Here is a 25,140-nt window from a genome sequence, read left to right on the forward strand (position 1 = left end):
TGAGCGCCAAGGAGAGTACTTTGTTGTTGCTGCGCCCGGGAAGCTGCCAACGGAAAAATCGAAAAGCAATAGAACGCAAAAACCAAACAAAACGGTCGCGAGTGCGCGACGAGCTAACAACAATTGGCGGAGCCAAAAGTCAAACCGCTAAAATTTGCAAAGTGAAAAATCCAATTGGAAGTGCAGATGCGAGTCCGAAATTCGTATTGATTTTCTTGTTTGTGTGTGCGCGGGTCCGTGAAAAACGCAACAAAAGCAAAAGCAACCACTTCCAGACTCCCCAATCAGCCACTTCCTTTTTCTCCACCTAGCGGTAATCGTCGCCAATTGGAAGCGCGATCTTTGCCTTCCAGTGGCAGCAACAACAAAAGCAGTAGAAAAACAACAACAATGTAGACAAGTGCAAGTGTCGTTGTGCGTAGTTGTAGTTATTAAACAAGATAAAGTGGAGGAGAGCGAGATAGAGACAACAACAAAAGCGAAAGTTTTATTGCGTGCGCTTGTGTGTGTGTATGTATGTGTGCTGTGCGAAAAATGGTGGATAAATATAGGCAATAATAAATGCAAATTCAAATGCAAATGCAAATCTTTGCCAATAAAAAGGGTGTTTCTGCCGCAATAACTGGATAAAATACGTAAATGCAGGGAGTGGCCGGCTGAGTTGGATTTTTTCGGCAAAACCTGAAGCTCTGAAAACAGCAGCGACAAAATGTGGATACCTTCGAATAACAAATACGGAGTCGGTGAGTAAATAAACGAAATGTACCACCCACTTTTCCAGCGCACCCTGCCTCCCACCTTCCACCACCCCCCGCCCCCCGCTGGGCGTCACGTGCGTGGCCTTTGTTTTTATTGTTGCCTTTTGCGGCGATTCACGCTTTTTTCCGCGAAACGCCGGATACCAAACCGAATACCCACCCAACCACCCCCGCACTTTTGGGCGGACAGCAGGGAGGAAAAGCGATTTTTCTACTTATTTTCGTACACAAACTGTTTGTAGCATCATCATCCCCCAGTCCACCGCCCCCCTGCACCCCCTTTTCCTTTCCACCCAGCGTGTATCTCAAAGAGACTTCTCTGTTTGTTGCTGCTGCCGTGCTGCGATTTGATGTGTTTATACACACAGCTTTCCCCGCTCGCACTTTTCCGCACAGCGCTCTTCTGTCTTCTGTCGCGCTGCCAATTTCCCGGCCAGGTGCTGCCAATTTAAATGCTTTCGTAATTACACACCTAAAAAAATATATCTTTTGTATTTTTTAGTTATATTATATAGGATTGTTTAGTATAGTAAACATATGGAATGGAAAATTATAACTCTTGCAATCAAATATATATATTTTCAAGAATTCTGTTGTTTTTGTTTTCATTTTCTGTCTTTAGATTTTTCTCATTTTAAAGATGAAGATACATAGTTATCTCTTTTTTGCTGCACAGCTAGTTGGCAAAGTGGCTATATCTTAACCGCCGTAGAAAATCGCGTTGCGTGTTTTGATAACACACTTGCGGACAATTCAAGTAGATCTTGGAGTTCTTTGTGCCCACTCAGTCGCTCCTCTCCAGCTGGATTTCCACATTATCTCCGCATTCGTCACACTTCCCGCTTCAATGGCAGCGCTTAACAAATTGCAGAGGGGGCGGGGCAGGGAAGTTGGAGAACAAAATAAAACAAAACGAGTGAATGAAATAAAAGACCGAACGACAGCATCTTCAGAAGCAGACTCTGTGCCAAGTTTTATTCATTGTGCCGCTTCAATGGTCTCCGCCCAGATAAGCACCAATTTTTATTGTTGTTGAGGAAGGCAATTTGTATACACTTAAAGGCTTAAAAATTCAATCCACAGTATGTCAGATTTAAAATAATACAAATTATTATAACTAAACCATTGGTTTTAATAGTATCTTTAGTACTTTTGAAGTAATCGGAGGTTTGGCAGGGTATCTGACATTCGGTGATGAAGTTTCTTGTGGCTCCACTGCTGAGCTGCTTCTGCTCCAGTTTCCCAGCTTTTGCCGCTGCTCGCTGATGTTTGCCCCCCATTTAACCCGCCAAAGATTGACATGACAGCGGTCAGAGTTTACACAAATCAATCAGTCACTCGGCGAACGGCGATCCATTCTAGTTGAACATCATTAGCGATTCGAGGCGCTGTCAAGCCAACGCCCTAACCTTGCACAATTACCAGTTCCCAGTGCCCATTTCCCAGTTCCTCCCCCTTTTGTCACCGCCTCCTTGAGGTCCTTGTGCCGCTCCTCTTTCATCCTGTCTTTCATCCTGCAGCGCCACGTGCTGGCCAACTGCAACTGCTGGGCAATGACTTCATTACCATCGCACTCTTTGTCTCCTTTTCAAGTAATCATTACCGCTGCGGAAAATACAGTCTGCCATCGGTAATCAAAAACCACCATCTGTCACTTAGAGAAATATATAATAGAAATTTTCATTGATCAAACCACAATTTCGTTTATAAAATTCTTCAGAGGAGAAACCACCCCCCAACATTAGTTACCATTTGCGGTATTTCATGTTCCCTTAAGAGTCTTGCTAATCTTCTCCTGCAAAGTCTTCTTTACCCAGGTCCAACTGTAGTTATTGCCCTCGATTGCGCAGTGAGTCGAGTGCACAATGGTGACAATTTGCGGAGCAACCCTCGTGGATCTGGGCCCGTCCATGCGGGTCACTTCCACTCGGGAGTTGCAAACTTAGATTCGAAGCCGAAACTTTACGCAACTTTAGCCAAAAAATCAAAATGAATCTGTGAAGGGAGGGGAGGGAAGGGAGGGGCGGAGGAGGGGACTGTGGACCGGATGTTGCCGCTCCGTCTCCCCGACTTTTCTACGTTCCGACTTTCCGTATTTCTGCCTGGCTGTCTGCCTTTCCAGCGAATTCCGCTGTCGCTGCGGCAATTTCAGTTTCAACTTTAATTTAATATTCATTTTATGCATTTGGCCAGTGGAGCCGCGCACAAATTTGTGCAGCGCTTCCTTCCTCCAGAACGCACAACATACACACTCTACACTCAACCACACACATGAGTGCGCATAAAATTGATTCATTCCCATTGTTTAATATGCTGGGCGGCAAGGGTTTCTCTGATTCGAGCTGTGCGTACGAGGCACTCGTCCATTTGAGCTGTACTTCCATAACTCGTCTTTAACGATTTATTTATGAATTGCCATTTGTGGGACACGCGGCGTATGATTAACAGCCCGCGCACACGCACACTCCACTCGAAATTTATCGGGGAATCGCATCGCATTTGGGCGCATTATCGGTCACATTTCCGGAAGGACGGACGGTTTCCCCATCCGCCGGCTGATTTACTCGTATGTTAATGCAGGCATTGTGGAGGGCTCGTCTAGTAGAGCCTGGGGATGTCCCCCATTAGGAAGTTCGATGAGCCCCGAAAGATAAGGAGTTACCTGTCCCGCAAAGTGATTAAATACGCCAGCGTAAATACACTGTACAAATAGTTATGAAGGTCTTCCGGTGGAGCCCCAAAAAGGGGGAGCATTGATGGGAAACTGGCGTTAGCAGTTGTCGCTTATCGATCGATATATGTAAGTGGATATAAGTGGGGGCTTACGAATTAAATATCCGAAATGAGCAAACAAAGTTACAGCGCTAAATGCGCGCCATGTGGATTTTAAATGCTCATTTACATGCGAAAACAAAATGCAAACAGTGACAAAAAACAAACAAGTGTGCAAGCACTCAATTGAGTGGCACATATGAAATGCTTTTAATTACAGCAATGCCAGCCACATCGGGAGATACAAAATGCATATAATAAGCAAATATTTTCAGACCCGCCAGCACGAACACATACTCATTCCCCAACTGATGTCACTAACTCGCAATTATAATAAAATCCACTTGACAATGGAGGAAAGTCCGCTTTGTTCGGCCGGAGTTCGCTCTCCGAGCGGAGTGAATGCCACAGCAGCATCCATTCGGGCAACTCTATTATTCAGACAGCGCCAGTGATAATGACATCTGATTGACATTTGGGTCATGCTTCCTCCTGCGGACAGCTTTCGAGTGGTTCCGCTAAGCAAACTAAAGCAAAAGGGTGTTATGCCCTCTATATACACGTTTCACTTTGATTTGCATTTGAAATGTAGGTATTGCACACTTGCATTGACTGCGATTTTCATTGGTTGCGAGATTAACTTGGTCATAAATGAGACAAGTGGGGCAAATATGGTAATATAGTATAACAAATACATTCAATTTATAGTGGCATTTTGTCGTCATATGCACTTCACCGTATAAATCCACATAAACTGACTATCTTTATTGTCTGCCTTATCGGTTTTATATATGTAGATTGCAATGTTATAGATCATAAACTTGCTAATAGTTCACGGCACAAACTCAAGCTAATATACAGCTTATAAATCAATCAACCAATTAATTAACCACTTTCGAACACGTTTGCTTTGGTAGTCAAATTTCGAATTAAAATATTTTCCGGACGACTTTCTAAAACAACCTTTAAATAACTTTTAAACAGAGCATGTGTCATAAGTACTCCGCTTTAGAATATTTAGTAGTACGAGAATCGTTACCTGCGAATGCGATAATTAAGTTTTTGTCCCCCAGAGGAGCTATAACCCTATAACCCCAGCCGATTCAAAGCTAATTTTAGTGGGTTTGGGCCAGCCACTTGACCCACATTCGGGCGGTTTCCCTTTCCGCGGTCGGCGGGTTCCGCACTTTGCTGGCGACCTCATATTGTTGGTTATAACACAATTAATTAATTAAATTCTTAAGCCTCCCCGGCGGCACTCGAGTGCCGTGGCGGCTGAGGCGGATGCGGATGCGAATGCGGATACGCGGGGGGGTCAAGTGCGAAGATGGCCCCCTCGGGGGGCTAACCACCACGCCCCTGCAGTCGGCCAGCTCATTCAATCCATTTGCAGTGGGGCTTCTACTGAGGCTCGCCAGCAGCGAGTAGTGCAGGCAGCTCTTTCATTTAATTTAAAATTATTTCCCCCACTTTCCCCTTTTCCCCCTTTCCATCTGGCATGCACTTGCCTTAACGACTTTTTTATTTAAATACGTTTGTTGACATTGCGGACTTGTTGGAGTGAGCTTTGTGTGCTCCGTTCCGCTCCTCCTTCGGGGTGGATACAGTCCCAGCGCTTCCCCTTTGGCCTTTGTGCGAGGGCAAACAAAAGGAGTGATGTAAGCCGAGCCTTTTGGGATATTGCATTCATCGTAAAAGTAATTATGCGGCTCAGCCCTGCGATGATCCTGCCAATTTCCACTGCCACTTCAAGACAACTTTGCGAAGTTTAATATTAAATTTCCCTAAGTCTGCTAAATGCTCATTATAATTATGTGTGCACGCAGAGAAAAGTTTGATTATGCTGCACATTAACCCTTTTGTTTGGGATATACACACTGTTTATTTAGGCAGCTATTAAGCACTTCTTAATCATTTTGCTGAGATTGCTTAAATTAGTTTGAGCTGGCAATCAAAGATTTCACAGTCCCTCCGATCTGAGCTTAAGGAAATGCGTTCCCCTAATGGCTATGACTTTTTTGTCAGTGTACTCGAGAGGGTTTTTCCAGTTGGCTGTGAGTTTTAGCTGCTTGCCAGGCCGACGCCTGCCTAATGTGACTGACCTAAATAGTGCAAACGCTTGGCTGGCATTTTGCCTACTACGCTGCGGAATCCAGGATGTGTGCAAAAGTACACTCAAGAAAATGTGTTATAAGGAACCCAAAAAATATATTAAATTTTCCATTAGAGAGGGCATAGATTGAGTATCTGAAAAAGAGGAAAGAAGTTGGGTTTTATTTTCATAATGCTGAGCTATTGCTTCCCTCTTCAACTCAAGTACCCTTTAAAAGTATTGATCCTTTTTGGAGTAGGAAACACTGGACTATTTTCTGAGTGCCAAAGCATGTGTGTGTGTGAGAGTGTGTGTGTGTGTGCTCATTTGGCGGAGTGTTTGCCCGCGCCGGCTGAAGTGCCAAGAGCGGAGGTCTTCAACTGGCGTTTTAAATTATAAAATACTTGCTATTTAGCATCTCCAGAATTCATTTAAATCAGGCTGCCGCATTCGCGGCGAGTGGCGCAAATTGAAGCCAGTTAGCTACAGCTGAAATAAAGACGAGGGACTCTGGCAAAGGCAAAAGCAAAAGCAGCAGCTCCATAAAGCACTCACAGCAGCAACAGCAACAGCTACGACAGCAGCAACATCTACAGCAGCAACAGCAACAGCAACAGCTACAGTAGCAACAACAGGAAGCAGTTTGCCCATTTTCATGGCACTGAAGCATTTCATTTACATCTCCCCTCCCGAATCCCCTTTTCAGTCTTTCTGACTCTCTGTCTGAATGTCTCTCCGTCTGAATGTCTGTCTGTCTGGGCGTGCGTTTTATTAGCTCCTTTCGTTGATATGCTCATGCCGTGCTCGCTCGTTTGTCTTTCAACAGGGGAGCCCACATACACACACACACTTACATTTACTGCCAGATCCACCCAGCCCCACAGACACCACCTCCGCCACCTCCACCACCAGAATCAGCAGCAGAGCCCGCAGAACCGGCAGAAGCACCACCACCGCCATCAGCACCACCCCATCGCTGCCGGGTTCCTCTTCTTGCGGCGCCTCCCAGACTAGAGTGTGTGTGCCTTGCATTTGTAATTGAAACACGGCGAAAAATCGGACGGGCTTGTCCGGAATGTGAATTAGCCACACGAACTTTGATATCAGCGATGATAGTGGGGAAACTCACTGATTCATCAACTTACCTACTAGTACTTACATTTGGTTTCTTATCATATTATTTGTCTTACGAAGAAAACTTTTCTAATCAATGTATCGATTACCCAAGGTTAGGTTACCGACTTCTTAATCTGTATTAACAAAAAGTGTAGAATGTAGTGAAGCACAACTAAATCATGAACAGAAATACCTAAAATATTTTCCTTCATTCAAAATATGAATGTGCGAAGTACGAAGACGGAGTTCAGTAACCTCTTCAGAAAAATATAATTGAAATTCCAGATGGCTTGTTTTTCCCAATCGAACATTTATTGTCCCGAGACCAAAACCAAAGTTGGCAGTGTAATCGTTACCATATCCATATCCAGCATTGCGGATACATGCAGCAGCTTTCTCAGCCGGCGATGTGGCTCCCGTTTTCGAGCCCGGATCGGAGTTATGGTGGCTCCCACTTGGTTTGCTGGATCCCTGTGTTCCCAAAGTGTTCGATTGCTTTGGCATTGTTCCGTTCTCGATAAAGGGACACCCCCATCACCATCACACGAACCACACTCGCCTGGCTCCATAAAAACACGCCCGGGTGCATATATTTTCTTTTCATAGCCATTTGCCTATTTATAGTTGAAGTATTTATTGTTGCCGGGCCACTCGTGGCATGCTCAAGTGGCCACTCGTGGGGGCACTTTAATTGCCACGCCGTCCATCCTGGGGCAATGTCATGGCCAAGAAGTGCGGCGCAACTGGTTGTAATCCTCCGCTGCTAAATCTTAACTTTTCCTGCTCTCATTTCGTTTTCCCTCTCTGTTCCCCCAAACAGCCATCCACAATTGGCATGGCGATGTCCGGTTCGGCTTGGCACTCGACGTCGGCGACTCCGTGGACATTGTGGAGGAGTGCAAGTTCTGGTACCGCGGCTCCTGTCCCCGAAAGTCCCGGACGGTGGGCCTCTTCCCCAAAACCTACATACACATCAAGGACCTGTCCAAAATCGATCCCGTGGTCGCCGAGTGCACCCAAGTCCTGCGAGAATGGTCCGAGATCTGGAAGCGCCTCTACGTGGTAAGTTGATTAAACACCCCTAAGAAATATAAAGCTAAATAAATCCAAATCCCTTTTTTAGGATCGCGAGGCTTACAAGTTCCAAACCCTGCGCAAAGTAATGTTTTCCATATTGGAAAGTCGGAGGGAGCTGCTGAGTGCCACCATGACCCAGGACCAAACCCTGGAGCTCCAGATGATGGTGGTTTCGAAAATCGACTGGGGTAACCGGTAAGTTGATCGCTATTCATTATGATTTCCCAACAAGCCAAGCTTGAGTGCGTTGTTGGAGTTCTGCTTTGTTGAAAAGCATTCCCACGAAGTTATGAATGCCGACTGCGTAGTACTACAGTCGTAATTCAATGCCCTTGCTAAAACAATAGAAATTCCAATCTTTGTTGTTACGAATATAAACACAACCGTTTCCCGCCATTGATAAGACCGGAGTTTAGCTGAAATTGTATATAGAATATTTATTACAACTTTGAACTTAGATAGCTTGGGTTCTCTTTTGCTTTATGTAAAATGTGTTCTTTTCTAGCAATAATCACAATAATTTTGTTATAAACAAAATTCCTTAAAATTACGATATATCTGTAGACTAAATGTTAGGACAAAAATAGCGAGAGCATCGTGTATACGTATACTCGATTAAATATTCGTAATTATATCCTCGTCGTACTCGTATCATTCGATTACTACAATTTTATATAGATCAACGTTTCGTGAGCGTGCGTGAGCGATAAGCAGATATAGCTGCATAGGTTTTCTTCCCGGATCGGATCGGATCGGTCATCCGAACTAACTGTTAAACTTAAGTGTATATTTAAATGGCGCATCATTGTCATCGACCCACCTACGATACCCAGTAGCCAAATCGCAAATGGGATCCTTCATACTCCATACTCCATCCTCCAACCTTCAAATCCTCAACCTACAAATTGCACGGTCTTCCTGTGTCCCTCTTTATAGTTTCCCCTCTCCTCAATGGGGTATCCCCAACTCATTCTCACTCTGTGGCACTCACTCTGTACTGCACTCGTGTCACCGACGAACTGCACCTGCTCTCCTGGGATTCAATTCAAAGATTACTTCCTTACAATTTCGCTAGATATATATTTCGCATAGAACATACAGAGCTGGATCTCCGCTGATTCGTGATTCGTCCTCCTGCAGTCCTGCGCTTACAAATGGAAATGCCTAAACTCATGACACACAACTCTCTCCACTCCTCTCTCCACTCCTCTCCTCACCTCCCTACCTCCCCTACGAATATTATTGAGAAATCATTGAAATCATTGTTTTGGAAGCCAGCCGGAGCGGTGGGCTCATGTCTCCGTCTCCTTGCCGCCGCCGAAGCTCTCCACCGGTGGGTAGATCGGGTGGCTGATGGGGTTCATCTCGAGGGTCGAGGGGGCCGAGGGGGGTTCGGGAGGCTCCGAGCAGGCTGCAGAGCTGCTGCAGCATGTCGCTGTACGACCTTGTGCTGAGGTTCTGGCTGAGGAAGTGCAAGATGAGGAAGTCACCAATCTGCGGGATAGAAAATGATGGTTAGAATCGGTTTAGAGGGGATAACCAAGAGTAACTTATACCTCCAAACGCCTGACCAATCCGGCGATCTCCTTGCGCTGTCCTGAGCGATAGGACCGCTTGATGATGGTCTCCCGGGTGGTGGGCATCATGATAACCACCAGCGAATACAGCACAGCCACTCCCGAGATGGTGGCCAAAATAATAAACCAGAACCTGTTAGGTAATCAAAAATCATTGAAGATCTATTCAAAGAAATGGGTTCAAGCTCTTGAACTCACCATAGGAAAATGTAGATCTTCTCGTTCAAAATATTCAGAGCGAGCACACAGAGCGTGTCGTGCTTCTGGATCGATCCACTGGGACCGAACTTGTGGAAGGTGCACTTGGTCAGTCGCGGGAAGATCTCGATCATGGGATCGTAGCGCTTGTCCTGGTCCATGTTCGAAAACTTGACCACGTCCGTTCCGTAGGACATGAAAGCACCGCCCAGGAACTTATCCACCATGAAGATGTTCACAATCACATTGACGAAGTTCAGCAGCTCGCAGAAGAAGTAGGCGAACGAGTAGCCGTTGTGGGTGTTCAGGCTGCTCACGAAGTACTTGAGGATCCGGTCCTGGCGATCCCGCCGATAGTCGTCCGGCACACTGACCATGCCGCGCAGCCCATCGGTGATCATGCGGATCTTGCCGTCCTCCATGTTCTTCCAGACCCAGTGGGGCACATAGAACATGAGACCCTGCAACACAGTAAACAGATTTGTTTAGTCGGAAGTGGAAATTACATTAATAGACACTAGACCGCCTTGCTTTAAGTGAGCAATAGTTTCTGTGTCTAGAGTTCAATTAAGTCCACTTAATCTTACACAAGATGGTTATTTTACCAGTCTCATTTGATCATCTTCGTGATAATTGGAAAATCGTGTGGAATATAAGATCTGCTTACATTGTTACTAATTCAATTTAAAAGCTGTTTTAAGCATGAAGATAATCTTTTGAAAAACATTAGGATGTTTTAATGTATTCTATCTGTTTAGTTGTTTCTGCTATCTTATCACTTTTTGGTCGTGTAAACTCACCTGGAAGAAGAGCACGAAGGGCACCCATTGGTAGTAGCTGTGGTAGCGCTTCTCTTGGCCGTACTCGTTGCCCAGGCCCGGAGCAGCCACGTCCGTCCCGATCTGGCGGTGCTGCTGGCCAGGTATCGTGAACGTGTAGGTGATCCAGCAGAACGTGTTGATCACGTGCATCGGAATGGAGCCGTCGTTGATGCAACTGATGGGATCGCCTGCAAGCGCAAAGATAAATACAATTTGTAGATATGCACTCGACCTCGCCGCAATTCGAATTCCTCGCCGGCAACCTCGCAGGCGAGCCGTTCGTCAACGTCAAGTGCCATTAGGGCAATCTCTGGTCCCGGCTCCCCAGCTCCCCAGCTCTCCATCTCCCCAATCCCAATTTGTCGGCTTGTGGGTGCGGTTTTTCTACGGTTACATTTATTACGGTTGCAGGTCGCTATACTCGTACTCGTGTAGACGACGTGCCTAGGCAGACTTGCAACATTCAAGCGGGCGGACAGATAGACGGACGGACGGAGAGAGACTTTTTGGGTGCGCCCCAACTTCAACATCAACTCTGCCTTTCCCTCTGTTTTGGGCAAACAAAGTGGCTACAAATGGAGCTGCAGACGGAGGAAAAGAGGGTGGAGAGGGGAATTCCCAGAACCAACCGTCAATATTTGACTGTGGTTCTGTCAGATGTTCACTTTTAGAGCACTTCTTTTAATGCACAAATATTTGGCTCGAAGCTGGGCGGCTGTGCGGTTGCCTAGACTTCGGGTTGAAGTTTCATGAAATCAGTATTAAAGCCATCTGCTCTAAACTTGTTACCTTAACCAAATGTTAGGTAACCATGCCTGCTTTACTATTATTTACAGCTTTTGAGCTCTTCATGAGTTCTTAATTTGCGAATCGCTAGTTGGGAAGTCTAATTATCACCTTTTTATGCTGGAAATAGCAACATTCTTTTCTTAAAGCCCAATTGTGAGTGCGTGGGAACGCAAAATCACATTTATTTCGAGTATCATTATGTAAAGCACCTCAGTGATACATTGATTTTCACGGCTCTTTCGAACGAATCGCAGGTTACCTCCCGCAGCGACCGAGTTATGAGTCATTTGAATAAATGGCTTTGGATGAAATCCGATCAACGTGCTGCGGTCAATTTGTGAAAGCTATGCACGAGCTACTTTTCTTTATGTTTCGATGAGTCGGATTGTGTGTGGCTTGCACTTTAGTGCTGCATTAGCAGCCGTGTTGCAATTGCTTGAGCAAACTGGGCTAATCGGGTGCTAAACACTTGCAGGGCTGCACTAATTTCGGATAGTGGGCGGGTGCTAACTTACCGATCAGATTGTTCGCGGTGACGATGATGCAACAGGTGAACAGAATGGCGGTCGTGATCCTGTAGTGGCAGCGGAACACCATGTTGTCGATGACCGCCTTGTCCAGCAGATAGCGGATCTTAACGAAGCCGGACACGGCCGAGACCATGCCAAAGACCGCCATGTTGATGGTTGCTGTTGGTGTTGATGTGCTGCTGCAACGAAGCTAACTGCAAGTGGACAAGCGAAGAGTAATTGGATGAGAACGGGTGCACTGAGAGAAATTGATAGTTGGGAGATGTTATTCCCAAGGGGTAAAGACTCTTTTATATATAACACCCTTTGATAGGATTGTAGTCTTCCTAGTTGAATGCTAATAAAGGATATAGGGAATATCCTGTGGGAATATGGGATGCTTAGCAAGCTCCCTTTTTCCGAGTGCACTGCCATCGCTCTTTCTTTTGCCATACTTAATTGTGCGCTGTGTTTGCCTTGTGCGTTATCTAGGACAGACATGACATATTCCAAATTATTTCACCACTGCTCATACATATAGGAACGAACTTCCTCCCCACTCCCAATCTCTGGGTACTGAAAGTGCCCTCCCATCGTTAGTTTCGTTCGTTCGGTTTTTGTGCTCCAGGGTTCTCGGCGTTATCGTCGACAAGCCGCACTTACAATTAAGTAAGTGCTCGGGCAGTGCCGGAATCGGAATTGTTTGTAGGAGCATAGCTCCACGGCGGGTTGTGCAATCTAATCTAATCTGAGCTAAGCTGGCCAGGTTGAATGCCCTCCCCTCCAGGCCCCCAAAATATGTACGTTTCGCTCGGTGCCAACAAGTTGGGTTCATCTCAAGAACTCGGCTCTCAGAACCGGTACAGCGCTTTTTGTCAACCCACGCATAAATTTCACTTTGTCCCCAGTCCAAACCTCTTGAGGTTTTGTTTTCTTTTTCCCAGCTTTTGGTGCTTTGTGGATTTCGATTCGGTTTTCGGCTTTCTGCTTTTGGTTTTCGGTTATTCGGCTATGGATCAGGTTCTGGCTGGCTTTCTTCTTGGCTCTTTTGTTTATATGCAAATTTTTTGGTGGGCTTTATTGTGTGTTTTATGTGTGTGTTTTGGCTGTATTTCATTTCGGCACGACAGATCGAATAACTCCGTCAGTAACTCTGAGAGCAACGCACACACACGCAGCGAGCATAATGCATGTACCATACACCATATAGTCGTCTCTGTCGCTCGCAGGCGAGCAGCAATTAAAGTCGCAAAGTATCTGTATCTGCGCAACGGCAGCTACTCCTTTTAAATGCATCAGCTTCTGCATTGAACATTCAATCTTACCACGCACACACACACACAGGCACCTGGCACACAGAAACACACACAGAGGAACACACACACAGGAACACACACGAGCACTTCATTTCAACCCAACTTCAATTCTTGCCTCTTTTCTTTCAATAAATTTTTTTCTTTTTCGAAAAAGACAAAAAAGAAACTGGTTTTAAGGTATTTTCTTTTTGGGAGCGGAGCGGGCGCGATCGGATCGGATCGGTTGTTGCCACTGTTCTCTCTCATTTGTTGTTTGTTCGTTTTCCTTGGGCCGACTTCTTTCGGTCTGAAGGTGTTGCTACCAAGATTGGCAGCAACCTGCCAGTTGGCCAGAACCGAATGCGACGACCCCTTCGCACACTTAAGTGATTCTTTTGCTCCTGCCGAAGTTCAGTTTTAGAAGTCGTATATTTTAGAGCTCCCCGCTCGCATTTAAATTTATTGCTGCCACTTTTTTTGACACTTTGCAAACTCGTTTTCTCGTTTCGCTGCTTGTATTTATTATTTCTGGCTAGCCCCTGTGTGTTTTTTGTTACTTTTGCTGAAACGTTGTTGCAGATCCGAGATTTCTATTATACACAAGTACACACACAGATACACTCGCACACCCATCCAGCCAGCCCGCACACACACACACACAATCTGGCAGAGAGACTCAGCTGGGAGCTGGAACTGCATTCGTAACTGCACTCCGCGGTGGTGGTGTGCGTGCCGCTTGGTGGTTGTGGCCCAGTGGTGCTGAGCTGAGATTTAAGTGGTGCCCATACCGTATCCGTATCTCGAGACTCGAAAGTGGGCAGCTGCTCTCAGCGGCGTTCAAAAACCTACTGACGGCGTCGCCAGATTTCGAGAGCCAGCCGCCTCGCGGTTCCGATCGGAGCCACTCTCTCGCCTTTGTTCCCTCTCGATCTCGAACTAGTTCTCGGTTCCCAGCTCCCAGTTCGCGGGTCGAAGTAACGCTCAAGCTGCATTCGCGCACCACCATTACCTTTTACCTGAGACCCGGCGTTACCTGTAGACCAAGACCGAGACCCACCCAGCCACCTCGGGTCACTTAGGTAGTCCTCACTCCGGTAACCTTCCGATTTTCCCTCTATCTTTAACGGACTTGAGAACAGCAAACTGAAACCATCTGGACTGAAAATCTGTAAATCTGTAAATCCATTGATTAGTTGGGTATCTAGGATGAGCTGACGATTTTATTGCTTTCTACAACTCTATCAACTAGATCTGAAAATCAGATTAAACTACTGGTAAAAGAGAGGAAAAGTCAGAGTCGAAGTCATTCGGGCGAAACAATGATATTGATACACAAAGGGCCAGATCTGGAACACCATATAAAAGACTTACGAAACAAAAGATTACCCGAAAATAGAGAAAAGCGATCGAAAAATAAAGAATATCCTATGGTTTCTTAAGTATATGTTATTATACTTATATTAAATTTTTTAAAGTAATATGGTATTTAAAAGAATATAAAAAAGTTTCGTAAAATATGTTATGTAAGGTATAGTGTAACTTAAAAGCAGTAAAATCTGGCAAAAAACATAGTTTAATTCCAATTTACACAAAGTTGTTCTGCAACCTAATTCCAGTTTTAATCACCTCTAAATTTATGTTTTTCTAAATCCGAAGCCAGGTAACTGAAATTAATGAGGTAGACCGCAAGTACTTCGGCTGAGTCCCTCTTGCCTCATTATAAAAACGCATTGCAATTAATTCCGCGCAACTTGAAGCTGCCTGTCCGCTTAATTTATCGTTGTTTCCACGTCCATCGAATCCTCTGCAGAGGAGAGGCCGCCAAGTGGTCTTAGGAACCCTTCCTTTTCCAGGGTTAAATGTGTCGTCGCCGATCGCACACACTCTCACTTGGGGTCCGAAAATCAAGATCCATTTGCATGCTGAGAGCTAGACAAGCAACGCCAAACTTGTTGCCAGGCATTCCTGGCCCCAGTTCCAAGTTCAAGCCTTACCCATACCCATACCATACTATGCTATACCAACTCCTTACCCCCGCCGAAAGCACCAGCTCCTCCTTCCAGCAACTCCTTGGCGGAGTGACTCAGCTCGGCGGCTTTGGCTTTTTCTTTGGTTGTGGCCTGCCTGCTGGTTCTTCGGTCTTGGCCATAATGAAATGGCATTTCGAAATGGCTGCTGCTGCCGTTCTTGGCGGTTCTGAGGCTGCTGTTTCCATGTCCTGACTCCCCACTCCGAACCCCCACTCCTCCCGCGTTGCAGTGCTTGTTGGTTTTCTGTGGCTGCCTGTGGCCTCTCGCAAGAAATGTATCTGCGAGCTACACCTTTTATAAAGACATTAAATACGAAATATATGGCATGTGTGATTGTGATATGTGCCGTGTATCTGGGCCGCTGCGAGGCGAGACCCATAGATACAATGCCATCGCAGGCAGGCTTGTTGCTGTTACTGTTGCTGTTGTTGTTGCTGTTGCTATTGCTTTTGTTTGTGGTTGACAGGCCTGCTTATCGAAGTGTAAATAATTAAATTTTTCTGTATCGTCTGTTCTCCATCTTGTTGCGTCCCCCGCACTCCCCCTCCTTCCTCCCCACTCCCCACTCCACTCTCCGTTCTGTTGTGTCACATCTTCATGGGCTTCCCAACACTTTGGGCCGGGCTTAATTAAAGGGGAATTTGTCCAGATAAGCGAGCCTTTCACCTGTTGAGCTTTGGGTCACAGCCACTTAATTAAAGGCGACTCAAGAGTTCGTTACCAGCGTGGCTACTGTTTTTGCGGGTTGCGCACGCGCTCGGCTCGGCTCATATTTGTATCCATATCCACGAGATACATTTTCGAGTCGCAGTGCTTCATTTGGTCACGTCAACTCAGAGCCACGGCTCCCGGCGTAACAGAGGTGGCCCAAACCCCACACAAACACACACACATACTCGTATATTTAACTACATATCTCTGTACAGAGAGAGGAGAGCCGAAATTCCCCAGAGATCTACGGCTTTAGTTTCTCCGCTGGTTCCGGTTCCAAAATGGAGATTCTCTCCGCTCGCCGCTCTCTCGGCTTTCGGCTCTCTCGCTCTCTGGTTTTCACCTGAGCAAGAGCCAGGCCGTTTAGGCCTCGTTAACAGCCAAACGGCTTCTACGGCCTGTTCTTCTGCTGGAGGAATCGTGAGACGCCCGGCTCTCTCGCTGCGTAAGCCAGGTAGAAGGTCCAGCGTAGCCGAGGTAGCAGCATCGTCAACGACGTCGGGCAACATATTGCTGATGACGTTGGACGGTTGCTCGCTCGTCGGCCAACGCCATGAACCTGGCCCGAACTGCCGCCCCCCTCCCTCGGCCACTCCTCCCTTCTTCTGCGCGCATGCGCCACCGGAATGCCGTGAACCCATTAGCTGTGTAGTTTTTGTGTACCTCACTCGATCTGGCTGGATCTTGGATCTCTGGTCTTGGGTCTCTGGTCTGGGCTGTAAGTAAGCAGCCGAAATTTATGCGTCATGCGATGTGTGTCCAAGATCCGTGGCCGATCATCGTCATTATGAGGCTCTCGGACTTAATCATGTAAATTCCGATCGGTAGCCGGCGAGCGAACAGCGGGCACGTACTGGCCATAGATAGTGTGAAGTTAATGATCGCCCAATCCAATCCATTTGGATGCGATCTCTGTCGATAGAACCGATTGATTCGAGTCGAAACTCGAGCTACTTTCCGAAAGTTCAGTTGATTCGTGACAGGTTCCCGGCTGCCTTGGCACTGATTCACTCGCTTTGCATGAGTGGTACAGGTTTCTCAGAACGGGGTAACTTGAGAAGCTATGTTGATAAGAATTTATGGAGCTTTAATAATAGAACTATATTGAATATAACAAATGTATAAGCATTATTTAGCATGTTTAACAATAATATTGTTTAGTAGGATGCATCTTAGGAGCAACAAACCAGATCTAGGTTAATAGTATTGTAATAATATTCCAAATACTTTCCTTACGATGACACTTATAATTATCATACATTTCAAACTTCACACCTACGAGGAGAGACCCCATGCTAAACCCAAACATTCTCGAAAACGTCTTAAAAATAAATCTCCATTCCCCCTATTAATGGGCATTCCCGGTGATTAATGATGATCGCCCAAGATGACTGACCAAATTTGTATTTAATTCTTGGCGCTCCACACGACTCCGACTCCGTTAAGCGACAATTAATTACGGATGCGTCAGTTTCCCCAAAGCTCCGATGGTTTCCCCAATAACCAACTGTATCCAGCTCCCACGATCCACTAATTGAAATGTGTCGTTCGAATCGGAACGTGACAAAGTGGCAAAGTTGTTTTAGCTGGGTGCTTCCCTCCCCTCCCCACATTGCAATCAATCAGCTTACAAATGCTTTTCGATCTCTGCAGCAAACTCGGACTGGATCTGGTGCCCAGGGAGGGACCTCTGGCGGTGGATCCACATGGCATCGGCATCGTGAAGCTCTACAATGTCCACGTGAGCAGTGCTGATAACGCCAAGGCCTCGTCGGTATGTTTTGTTTTGGAGTGTTATTCCATTGTAGTAACAACATTCGATTTGATAACCCACAGAGTCGAGGAACTTTGAGGCGGAAGACGCAGCGGAAGATTCTGACCCACCATCTCTACTTTTGCATGCGGGACTTCGGCCATCGGATAGGAGGCGATGATGCCGAGGTCTACTTTTTCCTCTACGACGGCAGCCACATGCGACCCTTGTCCGAAAGGTTTCTGGTCAAGATCTCCAAAGACGGCTTCTCCAACTACATTGAAAAGTTGCACAGCAACTGCACGGTGTTCACTGATCTGGGTAAGGATTACACTCTAAACAAGATTAATTTCTTAAATATATCTTTATCTGAATAACCTAAGGATTACACTCTAAACAAGATTAATCTCTTAAATACATCCTTATCTGAATAACTTAATTAAATGATTAAAATCTATTTCCTATTTTTAGGCGCCGCTGATCTCAACGAGGACCTCCACCTCGTGGCCGTGGTGATGCGCGTGGGCAAGATCATCCAGTCGGACTCGATCAAGAAGATCGAGAAGAGCGGCACCTTTGGCCACGGACCCACCTTTCGTCGTCCTTTCGGAGTGGGAGTGCTCTCGCTGGCCGACATCGCCCACTTCGACAGCAGCCTGGAGCAGTCCTCCGACGAGCGGGAGTACAGCTTCAAGCTGTTCCAGAGCGAGGAGAAGGACTTCCACCTGCTGCCCGAGCTTATCATCAAGAAGTCGAGTGGCAAGTACTCGCCCATCCAGACGAGTCAGGGAACCCAGGGTATAGTCGTCTCGCTGAAACTCCTCCACGGAGGACTGGGACAGGCTCGTCAGGAGCAGCCGCTGCTCTTCCAGGGATCGACGATCACCAGAAAGATGGGCTTCCCGGACGTTATCATGCCCGGGGACGTGCGCAACGACCTCTTCCTGACCTTGGAGCGTGGGGAGTTCGAGCGCGGGGGCAAGAATACGGGGAAGAACATCCTGGTGACCGTGGTGGTGCTGGACGTGACGGGCAACGTGCTCACGGACTGCTTGTGGGGAGCCTCCGGGATGGACTCGCAGCCGCAGTACCGCTCGATGATCCTGTACCACCAGAACGCGCCCAGCTGGAACGAGATGCTGCGCCTGAGCGTTCAGATCGACAAGTTCGCCACGGCGCACGTGAGGTTCGAGTTCAGGCACTGCTCCACGCGGGACAAGACGGAGCCCAAGCTGTTCGCCTTCAGCTTTGCCCGGCTGATGGACACAGGAGGAGCCACCTTGGGCGACGGCCAGCACGAGTTGTACGTGTACAAGTGCGAGGATCCCGCCAAGCTGCAGGCCTCCAACTACCTGCGCCTGCAGTGCCGTCCGAGGGACGCCCAGGCCAAGATGGACTGCGGCGGCTGCTTCAGCCGCAGCTCCAAGGAGGTGTTCGTGCTGCGCTCCCTGCTCTGCTCCACCAAGCTGACCCAGAACGCGGACCTGCTCTCGCTGCTGCAGTGGCGCACGTACCCGGAAACCATCCAGGACTCGCTGACGGGTGTGCTGCGGCTGAACGACGAGGAGCTGGTCAAGTTCCTGCAGGACGTCCTCGACGCCCTCTTCGCCATGTTCTCCAACGAGGAGGGGAACAGCACCCAGCACTCCGGCCTGGTCTTCCACGTCCTGGTGAGCATCTTCAGCCTGCTGCAGAGCAACAAGTTCCAGCACTTCCGCCCGGTGATGAACGAGTACATCGAGAACCACTTCGCGGCCGCCCTGGTGTACAAGGGGCTCATCACCTCCGTGGAGCACATGGCCGTGTTCATGACCAAGGCCGAGCACCCCGATCCCTTCCAGAAGTGCTTCGGCTCGCTGGAGTACATATTCAAGCTGCTCATCCAGTCGCGGAGGCTCTTCGCGAGGGCCACTGGCGGGCAGTACGAGGACTCGTTCCGCCGGGATCTCCATTCCCTGTTCACCGCCCTCAACGGAATGCTGGCGGTTCCCTCGTACGACGTCATCATCCCCACCCAGGAGATGCTGCTCAACTCCACGGGCGTGGTGCTGGAGCAGCTGAAGGACACGCTCCCCGCACCGGAACTGGGAATGCTGGCGAGGAACATGCTGGACGCGATTCCCCGCGGGGCTCCCATTCGGTTGATCCAGGCCAAGTTGCATGCGGTCAAGGATCTGGTTTCTGGGGAGCTGTTCCACGAGGATGGTGAGTTGGGTAATCCTTTATCTGTATCATTGTAATCTTATGAGAGTATCTACTGTAGATTCCCGGACTGTGGTTCTTTCCGTGGCCTGCAAGCACCTGAGGATGCACCTCAGTCGGCGGGACGAACTGCGCCTTTGCGCCGAGATCCTGTCGGAGATCCTCAGCCAGCTGTACGACCTGCAGAAGGAGCAGCGCGACAAGGTGACCAACACCCTGCAGCACGACCTGGACTCGCTCTGCAAGAACATTCTGGGCATCCTCATCCGCACCATCAGCATCATAATGGAGGGATCCAACGCGGTGCTGCCCCAGCTGGTTTCCTGCCTGCTGGGACTGCTGCAACTGCTGGACGAGACCCACTACAAGCGCTACTGGGACGAGCTGAGTCCCAACAAGGACCCGCGCGATCTGAAGGAGTTCCTCAGCAAGTCCCTGCTAGTCTACGACGAGCTGCTGACCCAGGACTGGCACGTCTTCCCCAACGACTGGCTGGTGATGAAGCTGGCCGCCAACGATGTGCTCCGCATGTCCTTGGAGGAGTTCGCCAAGCCGCTGGTGTACAGGTTCCTGGGACCGCAGGCCTTCGATTCGCAGCTGTGGTGGAGCTACTTCAGTCTGGCCGTCTCCTTCCTGACCCAGCCCTCGCTGCAGCTGGAGCAGTACAGGGAGCCCAAGCGCCTGAAGATCCTCCACTCGCACGGCGACATGCGGGTGCTCATGGGCTTCCAGATCCTCAGCATGTGGTCGCAGCTGGGCGAGCAGAAGCTGCACTTCATCCCCTCGATGGTGGGGCCCTTTCTGGAGGTCACCTTGGTGCCAGAGCCCGCTCTACGAAAGGCTACACTCTCCGTCTTCTACGACATGATGCAGTGCGAGCAGGTAAGCTGCCTCTAGCCTCAAGTAGCTTATAAATTAATATACTACCCTGATTATATAGGCTGCCCGAGGATCCTTCCGTTTGGTGGAGAGTGAACTGATCGATAAGCTGGACCTTCTCATCAGCGAAAACAAAGGCGACGACGAATACAGGGAGCTCTTCAGCACCATGTAAGTTGGCGAACTCTTTTTAAATAGTTATACCATCTGTATATAAATGTCTGTAAATGCCTGTAAATATTTATAACTCACTCACTTCACACTCATTGCAATCGCCATCCATAAAAAGGGAACATCTCAGCTTGGTGTAAGTTTAACTCAGAGCAATTTATCCTTTGCCTTTTGTAGATTTCTCCGCTAGACTTTATTAGTTTCCTGTATTCTTGTGTATTTATTTTGTTTGTACCTCACACTTGTGATTTAGTATTCAAGGCATTAAGTAATTCTGTATTTCTGTGGTTAGCTTGCTGGAGAAAGTGCAGATGGAGAACCCCAACTGGAAGGAGGCTGGCATTGCCTTTATCGCCTCGGTTACCCGACTTCTGGAGCGACTCCTGGATTATCGCAGTGTGATGCAGGGCGAGGAGAACCGGGACAAGCGAATGACCTGCACCGTGAACCTACTCAACTTTTACAAGAACGAAATCAATCGCAAGGAAATGTATCTTAGGTGGGTTAACTGCTGTTCTGATGAATAATATATTTTACTGATTGATGTTCCTACCCCTCAGATACATTTACAAGCTGCACAACCTGCATCTCCAGGCGGAGAACTACACTGAGGCGGGATTCACCCTCAAACTATATGCCTCCATGCTAAGTTGGGATCGGGAGACCCAGAGCTTCGCCCCCTTCGACAACAGTGGCCAGCCGGAATGGCAGCGAAAGGAGCGACTTTATCACGAGGTTATCCATCGTCAAAATCTTTTTTAATCCAAATTAAATATTATAAACCTACTCTTTAGATCCTCAAATACTTTGACAAGGGAAAGTGCTGGGAGAAGGGCATTCCCTTGTGCAAGGAACTGGCGCAGCTGTACGAAACCCGTCGCTTTGACTACAACAAGTTGAGTGAAATACTCATCCAGGAGGCCAAGTTCTTCCAGAACATCCTCACCCAACTCCGGCCGGAACCGGAGTACTTCCGAGTGGGATTCTACGGCATGGGACTGCCGCTCTTTGTCCGGGTAAATCTTGAACCCAATTATTTATTTAAGGATCACGTACTAAAAAGTGTATCCTCTACAGAACAAGCAGTTTGTCTATCGGGGATTGGAGTACGAGCGAATCGGAGCCTTCACGCAGCGCCTGCAGACGGAGTTCCCCAGCGCACAGATCCTGGGCAACAACAGTCCGCCGGACAACGCCATCCTGAACGCACCGGACCAGTTTATCCAGATCAGCAACGTGCGGCCGGTGGGCGATGCGCAGGCCCTGAAAACGGCGATGGTTCCGGTGCCGGAGAAGATAGCCAGGTTCTACGAGGTGAACGACGTGACGCGCTTCATTTACGACCGACCCGTCTACAAGGGAACGGTGGACAAGGACAACGAGTTCAAGTCGCTGTGGATCGAGCGCACCATCCTGGAGATCGCCAGTCCGCTGCCGGGCATCCTGCGCTGGTACGAGGTCAAGCAGAAGACCATGCAGGAGCTGGCGCCGGTGGAGTACGCCTGCGAGATCATCAGCAACGCGGGCAAGGAGCTCTCCGAGCTGATCGTCCAGTACAAGCGCGACCCGAAGCGCAACATCAACCCCTTCTCGATGCGGCTGCAGGGCACCATCGACGCCAACGTGATGGGTGGCATCAGCAAGTACCAGGAGGCCTTCTTCTCCGAGCAGTTCCTCAAGTCGCCGCAGGGCGCCGGCCAGCAGGCGAACGTGCAGCGGCTGAAGACGCTCATCCTGGAGCAGATCCAGATCCTGGAGCAGGCCCTCGAGCTCCACGGCCAGCTGGCCCCGAGTGGAGTCCAGCCCCTGCACAACCGCCTCCTGGAGCGCTTCTCCCAGCTCAAGCAGAGCCTCTCCGGAATGGGCAGGCTGAAGAGGCAGCACTCGGAGAGCATTGTGAACACCCCGCTTCCTCCCTTGCCCACGGAGCAGCGGGTGGCGCAGGCCTCCACCTCCTCCGGCCTGGGTGCCAGCTCCGCCACGCACTCCACAGCGCACTCCAACTACGTGTACGACCTGGATGAGATCTACACGAGACCCGGCGACACCCCGCGGCCCGTCGACCCACTGAGCTCCTACCAAACGCTGAGCAAGGAGAGCCTCAGCATTCCGCTGGAGGAAGCCGCCGCTCCGCCGGTGCCCAACCGCCCGCGCTCGCAGAACTTCGTGGGCAACGGGGCCATGGACAGTCCGGAGGTGCCTCCGAAAAGGCAGCCCACTATTAACTCCCCCAATGCTCCGCCGCTGCCTCCGAGGGGAATCACTCCCGACAAGCGGGCCTCCAACCCGCTGATCTTCAACGACTTCGGAGGCGACTCCGTGGGCCGCCGCCACTCGCAGCAGCAGCAGCAGCAGCACGGCCAGAAGTACTCCGTGGTGGACATCAGCTACGACGACCCGGAGGCCGACCAGCAGCCGCACTCGCTGCCTCCGAGCTTCCAGGACGGCCACCTGAGTGTCTGCTTCGCGCCCAACGACTTCCGGGACTCGGGCATCTCGACCACCAGCTCCCGCGAGCTGAACCACATGAATCTCAACAACCTGAGCGAGGACTCCTCCTCCATCTCGGCCATCACGGTGCAGCACCGGGAGCACTGTAGGATTAGCAGCAATGGCAGCCTGGACTACAACGCCAGCGCCTCGATGAACATTACGCAGCGCGAGAGCTCGACGAGCTCCTTCGACGTGGAGGACTTCCCGGTGCCGCCGCCGCCCATTCCACCCAAGTCCCTGGCCGTGTCCAGCAACGGGGTCGACGAGACGCACTCACCACACAGCACACAACTCAGTTACCAACACCCGAATCAGAATCTAAACCAAAATCAGAACCAGACTCAGAATCAGAATCAGAATCAGAATCAGAATCATTCCACAAACAGTCATCTTCATCTCGCCCAGCAGCAGCAGCAGCAGAATGGCGATGGCGATGGCTACAGCTCGCTGCAGCACCAGGTCAACGGACTGGGACTGGGAGCGGGATCGGGCAATCCCGCAGCTGCGCAGCCTGCTGCTGCTGAGGCGCCACTGCCAGCCATTGCCAGTCATTCATCCTCATCTGGTCACCCGCACGATGGCGGCACTTTTTGAGTTACAATATGTCGCTGCCATCACCCACCCGACCAGCCCCATCAGCCACACAAGCCATCCTCGTCCACGTCCACGTCCTCGGGCAGCACGGCCACGGACACGGGCTCCGAGACCACGGACTGCAGCTCCTCCAGCCACTCGATGACCCCGCCGCCGCCGCCTCCGCCGCCGCCCTCCTTCAGTTCCAGCCAGTTCCACCAGCAGGCGGCGGCGGCTGCCGCGGCCCACTACTGCCAGGACTGCCTCTCCTCGCCCTCGCCGCCGCCCACGATCATCACGGAGCAGGCGCAGGTGCACGCCACGCCGGGATTGGCTGCTGGGCAGCCCCACATCGAGCACTGCTCCTGCGGCCTGAGCTTCCCGGTGGGGCAGGAGCAGCCGGAGGAGCTCAGGCAGCTCTCCGGGAGGCTCTCGGGCGGGGGGATTCCAGGTGGAGCAGATGGAGCAGGCGGAGCAGGTGTCCGGCTGCCAGCACCACCACCACCACCAGCAGAGTGTCCTCTACTATCCGACGGCGGGCAGCCAGGATGCACATGCTCAGACGGACTTCTCCTATGCGCAGCGATAGAGCATCCGTAGACTGTAGACCGTAGACCCATAGACCAAAAGCAGAGTGAGATCGAATTTCGCTAGTTAGTTTATGTTTACCAATGGCTTTTGAAATGCTCCCCACTTCTACTCTAATTATTTTCGGTGCCAAATTTATGCTGCAGAGCCCAAAGCGCAAGACAAACAAGTGTTGTAATCTATAGGTTGCTTATACAATTATTAGTTTTAATATTATTTATATTCGTACGGGAATTGTCGCTAAAGTTACTAAGCAGAATAATAAGCTAAGAGAATAAAGATCGCAGTTTTGTAACGAACGAGAATATCAAACACTAAAACCAAAACACAGAACGCTAATCAAAAGAGGTCAACGCCAGACATATAATATATACACTGAGAACAAAGCAGGACACCGACGGAATGTGCAATGCAGTCTTACTTTAACGAACATATTTACACGAAATATAGACATATACGCGACTACTACATATATATGCGGAAAGCAGTTAGGAATTTTAAAGTGCTACTAGCTTCATAACGAATCAGATAAGTTTTCCATTTTTGTAAATTTTTTAAACAAACTTATATAGAGTCTTTCTATGCATATATACTTTCAGACGCGCATCAATCAAAAGCGTTAAACTCGTATTTAAACAAACTAATCATAAACTACAACTAGTCAACAACTCGAATAAACATTGATTATTACGAAGGGAAAGTAAAAAACATATTGTCTATACACATGCATGGCGAG

The 25,140-nt window shown here is 49.0% G+C and overlaps 2 protein-coding genes across 3 annotated transcripts; one reads left to right on the forward strand and one right to left on the reverse strand.

Annotated features, from left to right (window-relative positions):
- Window positions 1-5: 5 nt before the first annotated feature.
- LOC108097573 (dedicator of cytokinesis protein 3) lies at window positions 6-24,709 on the forward strand. Of its 2 annotated transcripts, XM_017199957.2 has the most exons (13): window positions 6-743; window positions 7,559-7,800; window positions 7,862-8,010; window positions 17,399-17,519; window positions 17,582-17,819; window positions 17,970-19,703; window positions 19,762-20,582; window positions 20,641-20,750; window positions 20,869-20,886; window positions 21,043-21,249; window positions 21,311-21,485; window positions 21,545-21,766; window positions 21,828-24,709. In XM_017199957.2, exons 1-13 carry the CDS (start codon window positions 710-712, stop codon window positions 23,835-23,837), a joined length of 6,081 nt encoding a protein of 2,026 aa, XP_017055446.1. In that variant the 5' UTR covers window positions 6-709; the 3' UTR covers window positions 23,838-24,709. The 2 variants fall into 2 exon arrangements, with proteins under 2 accessions (XP_017055446.1, XP_017055447.1); XM_017199958.2 differs by lacking the exon at window positions 20,869-20,886.
- Window positions 8,227-13,880, reverse strand: LOC108097574 (innexin inx3). The gene is given in 7 exon segments (XM_017199960.2): window positions 8,227-9,203; window positions 9,205-9,309; window positions 9,372-9,525; window positions 9,591-10,051; window positions 10,391-10,599; window positions 11,716-11,924; window positions 13,793-13,880. Coding segments are annotated over 6 exon segments (1,188 nt in total). The 5' UTR covers window positions 11,879-11,924; window positions 13,793-13,880; the 3' UTR covers window positions 8,227-9,107.
- Window positions 24,710-25,140: the final 431 nt, after the last annotated feature.

The sequence above is a fragment of the Drosophila ficusphila genome, unplaced genomic scaffold (assembly GCF_018152265.1).
Source record: "Drosophila ficusphila isolate 14025-0441.05 unplaced genomic scaffold, ASM1815226v1 contig_791, whole genome shotgun sequence".
NCBI classification, from domain to species: Eukaryota; Metazoa; Arthropoda; class Insecta; order Diptera; family Drosophilidae; genus Drosophila; species Drosophila ficusphila.

What these genes read in the sequence shown, in the direction of transcription:
- LOC108097573 (XM_017199957.2), top strand. Translation starts at nt 710, where the DNA reads ATGTGGATACCTTCGAATAACAAATACGGAGTCG. An exon ending in GGAGCTGTTCCACGAGGATG is followed by an intron (nt 19,704 to 19,761) that starts GTGAGTTGGGTA and finishes TATCTACTGTAG; the next exon opens with ATTCCCGGACTGTGGTTCTT. An exon ending in AGGAGCGACTTTATCACGAG is followed by an intron (nt 21,486 to 21,544) that starts GTTATCCATCGT and finishes CCTACTCTTTAG; the next exon opens with ATCCTCAAATACTTTGACAA.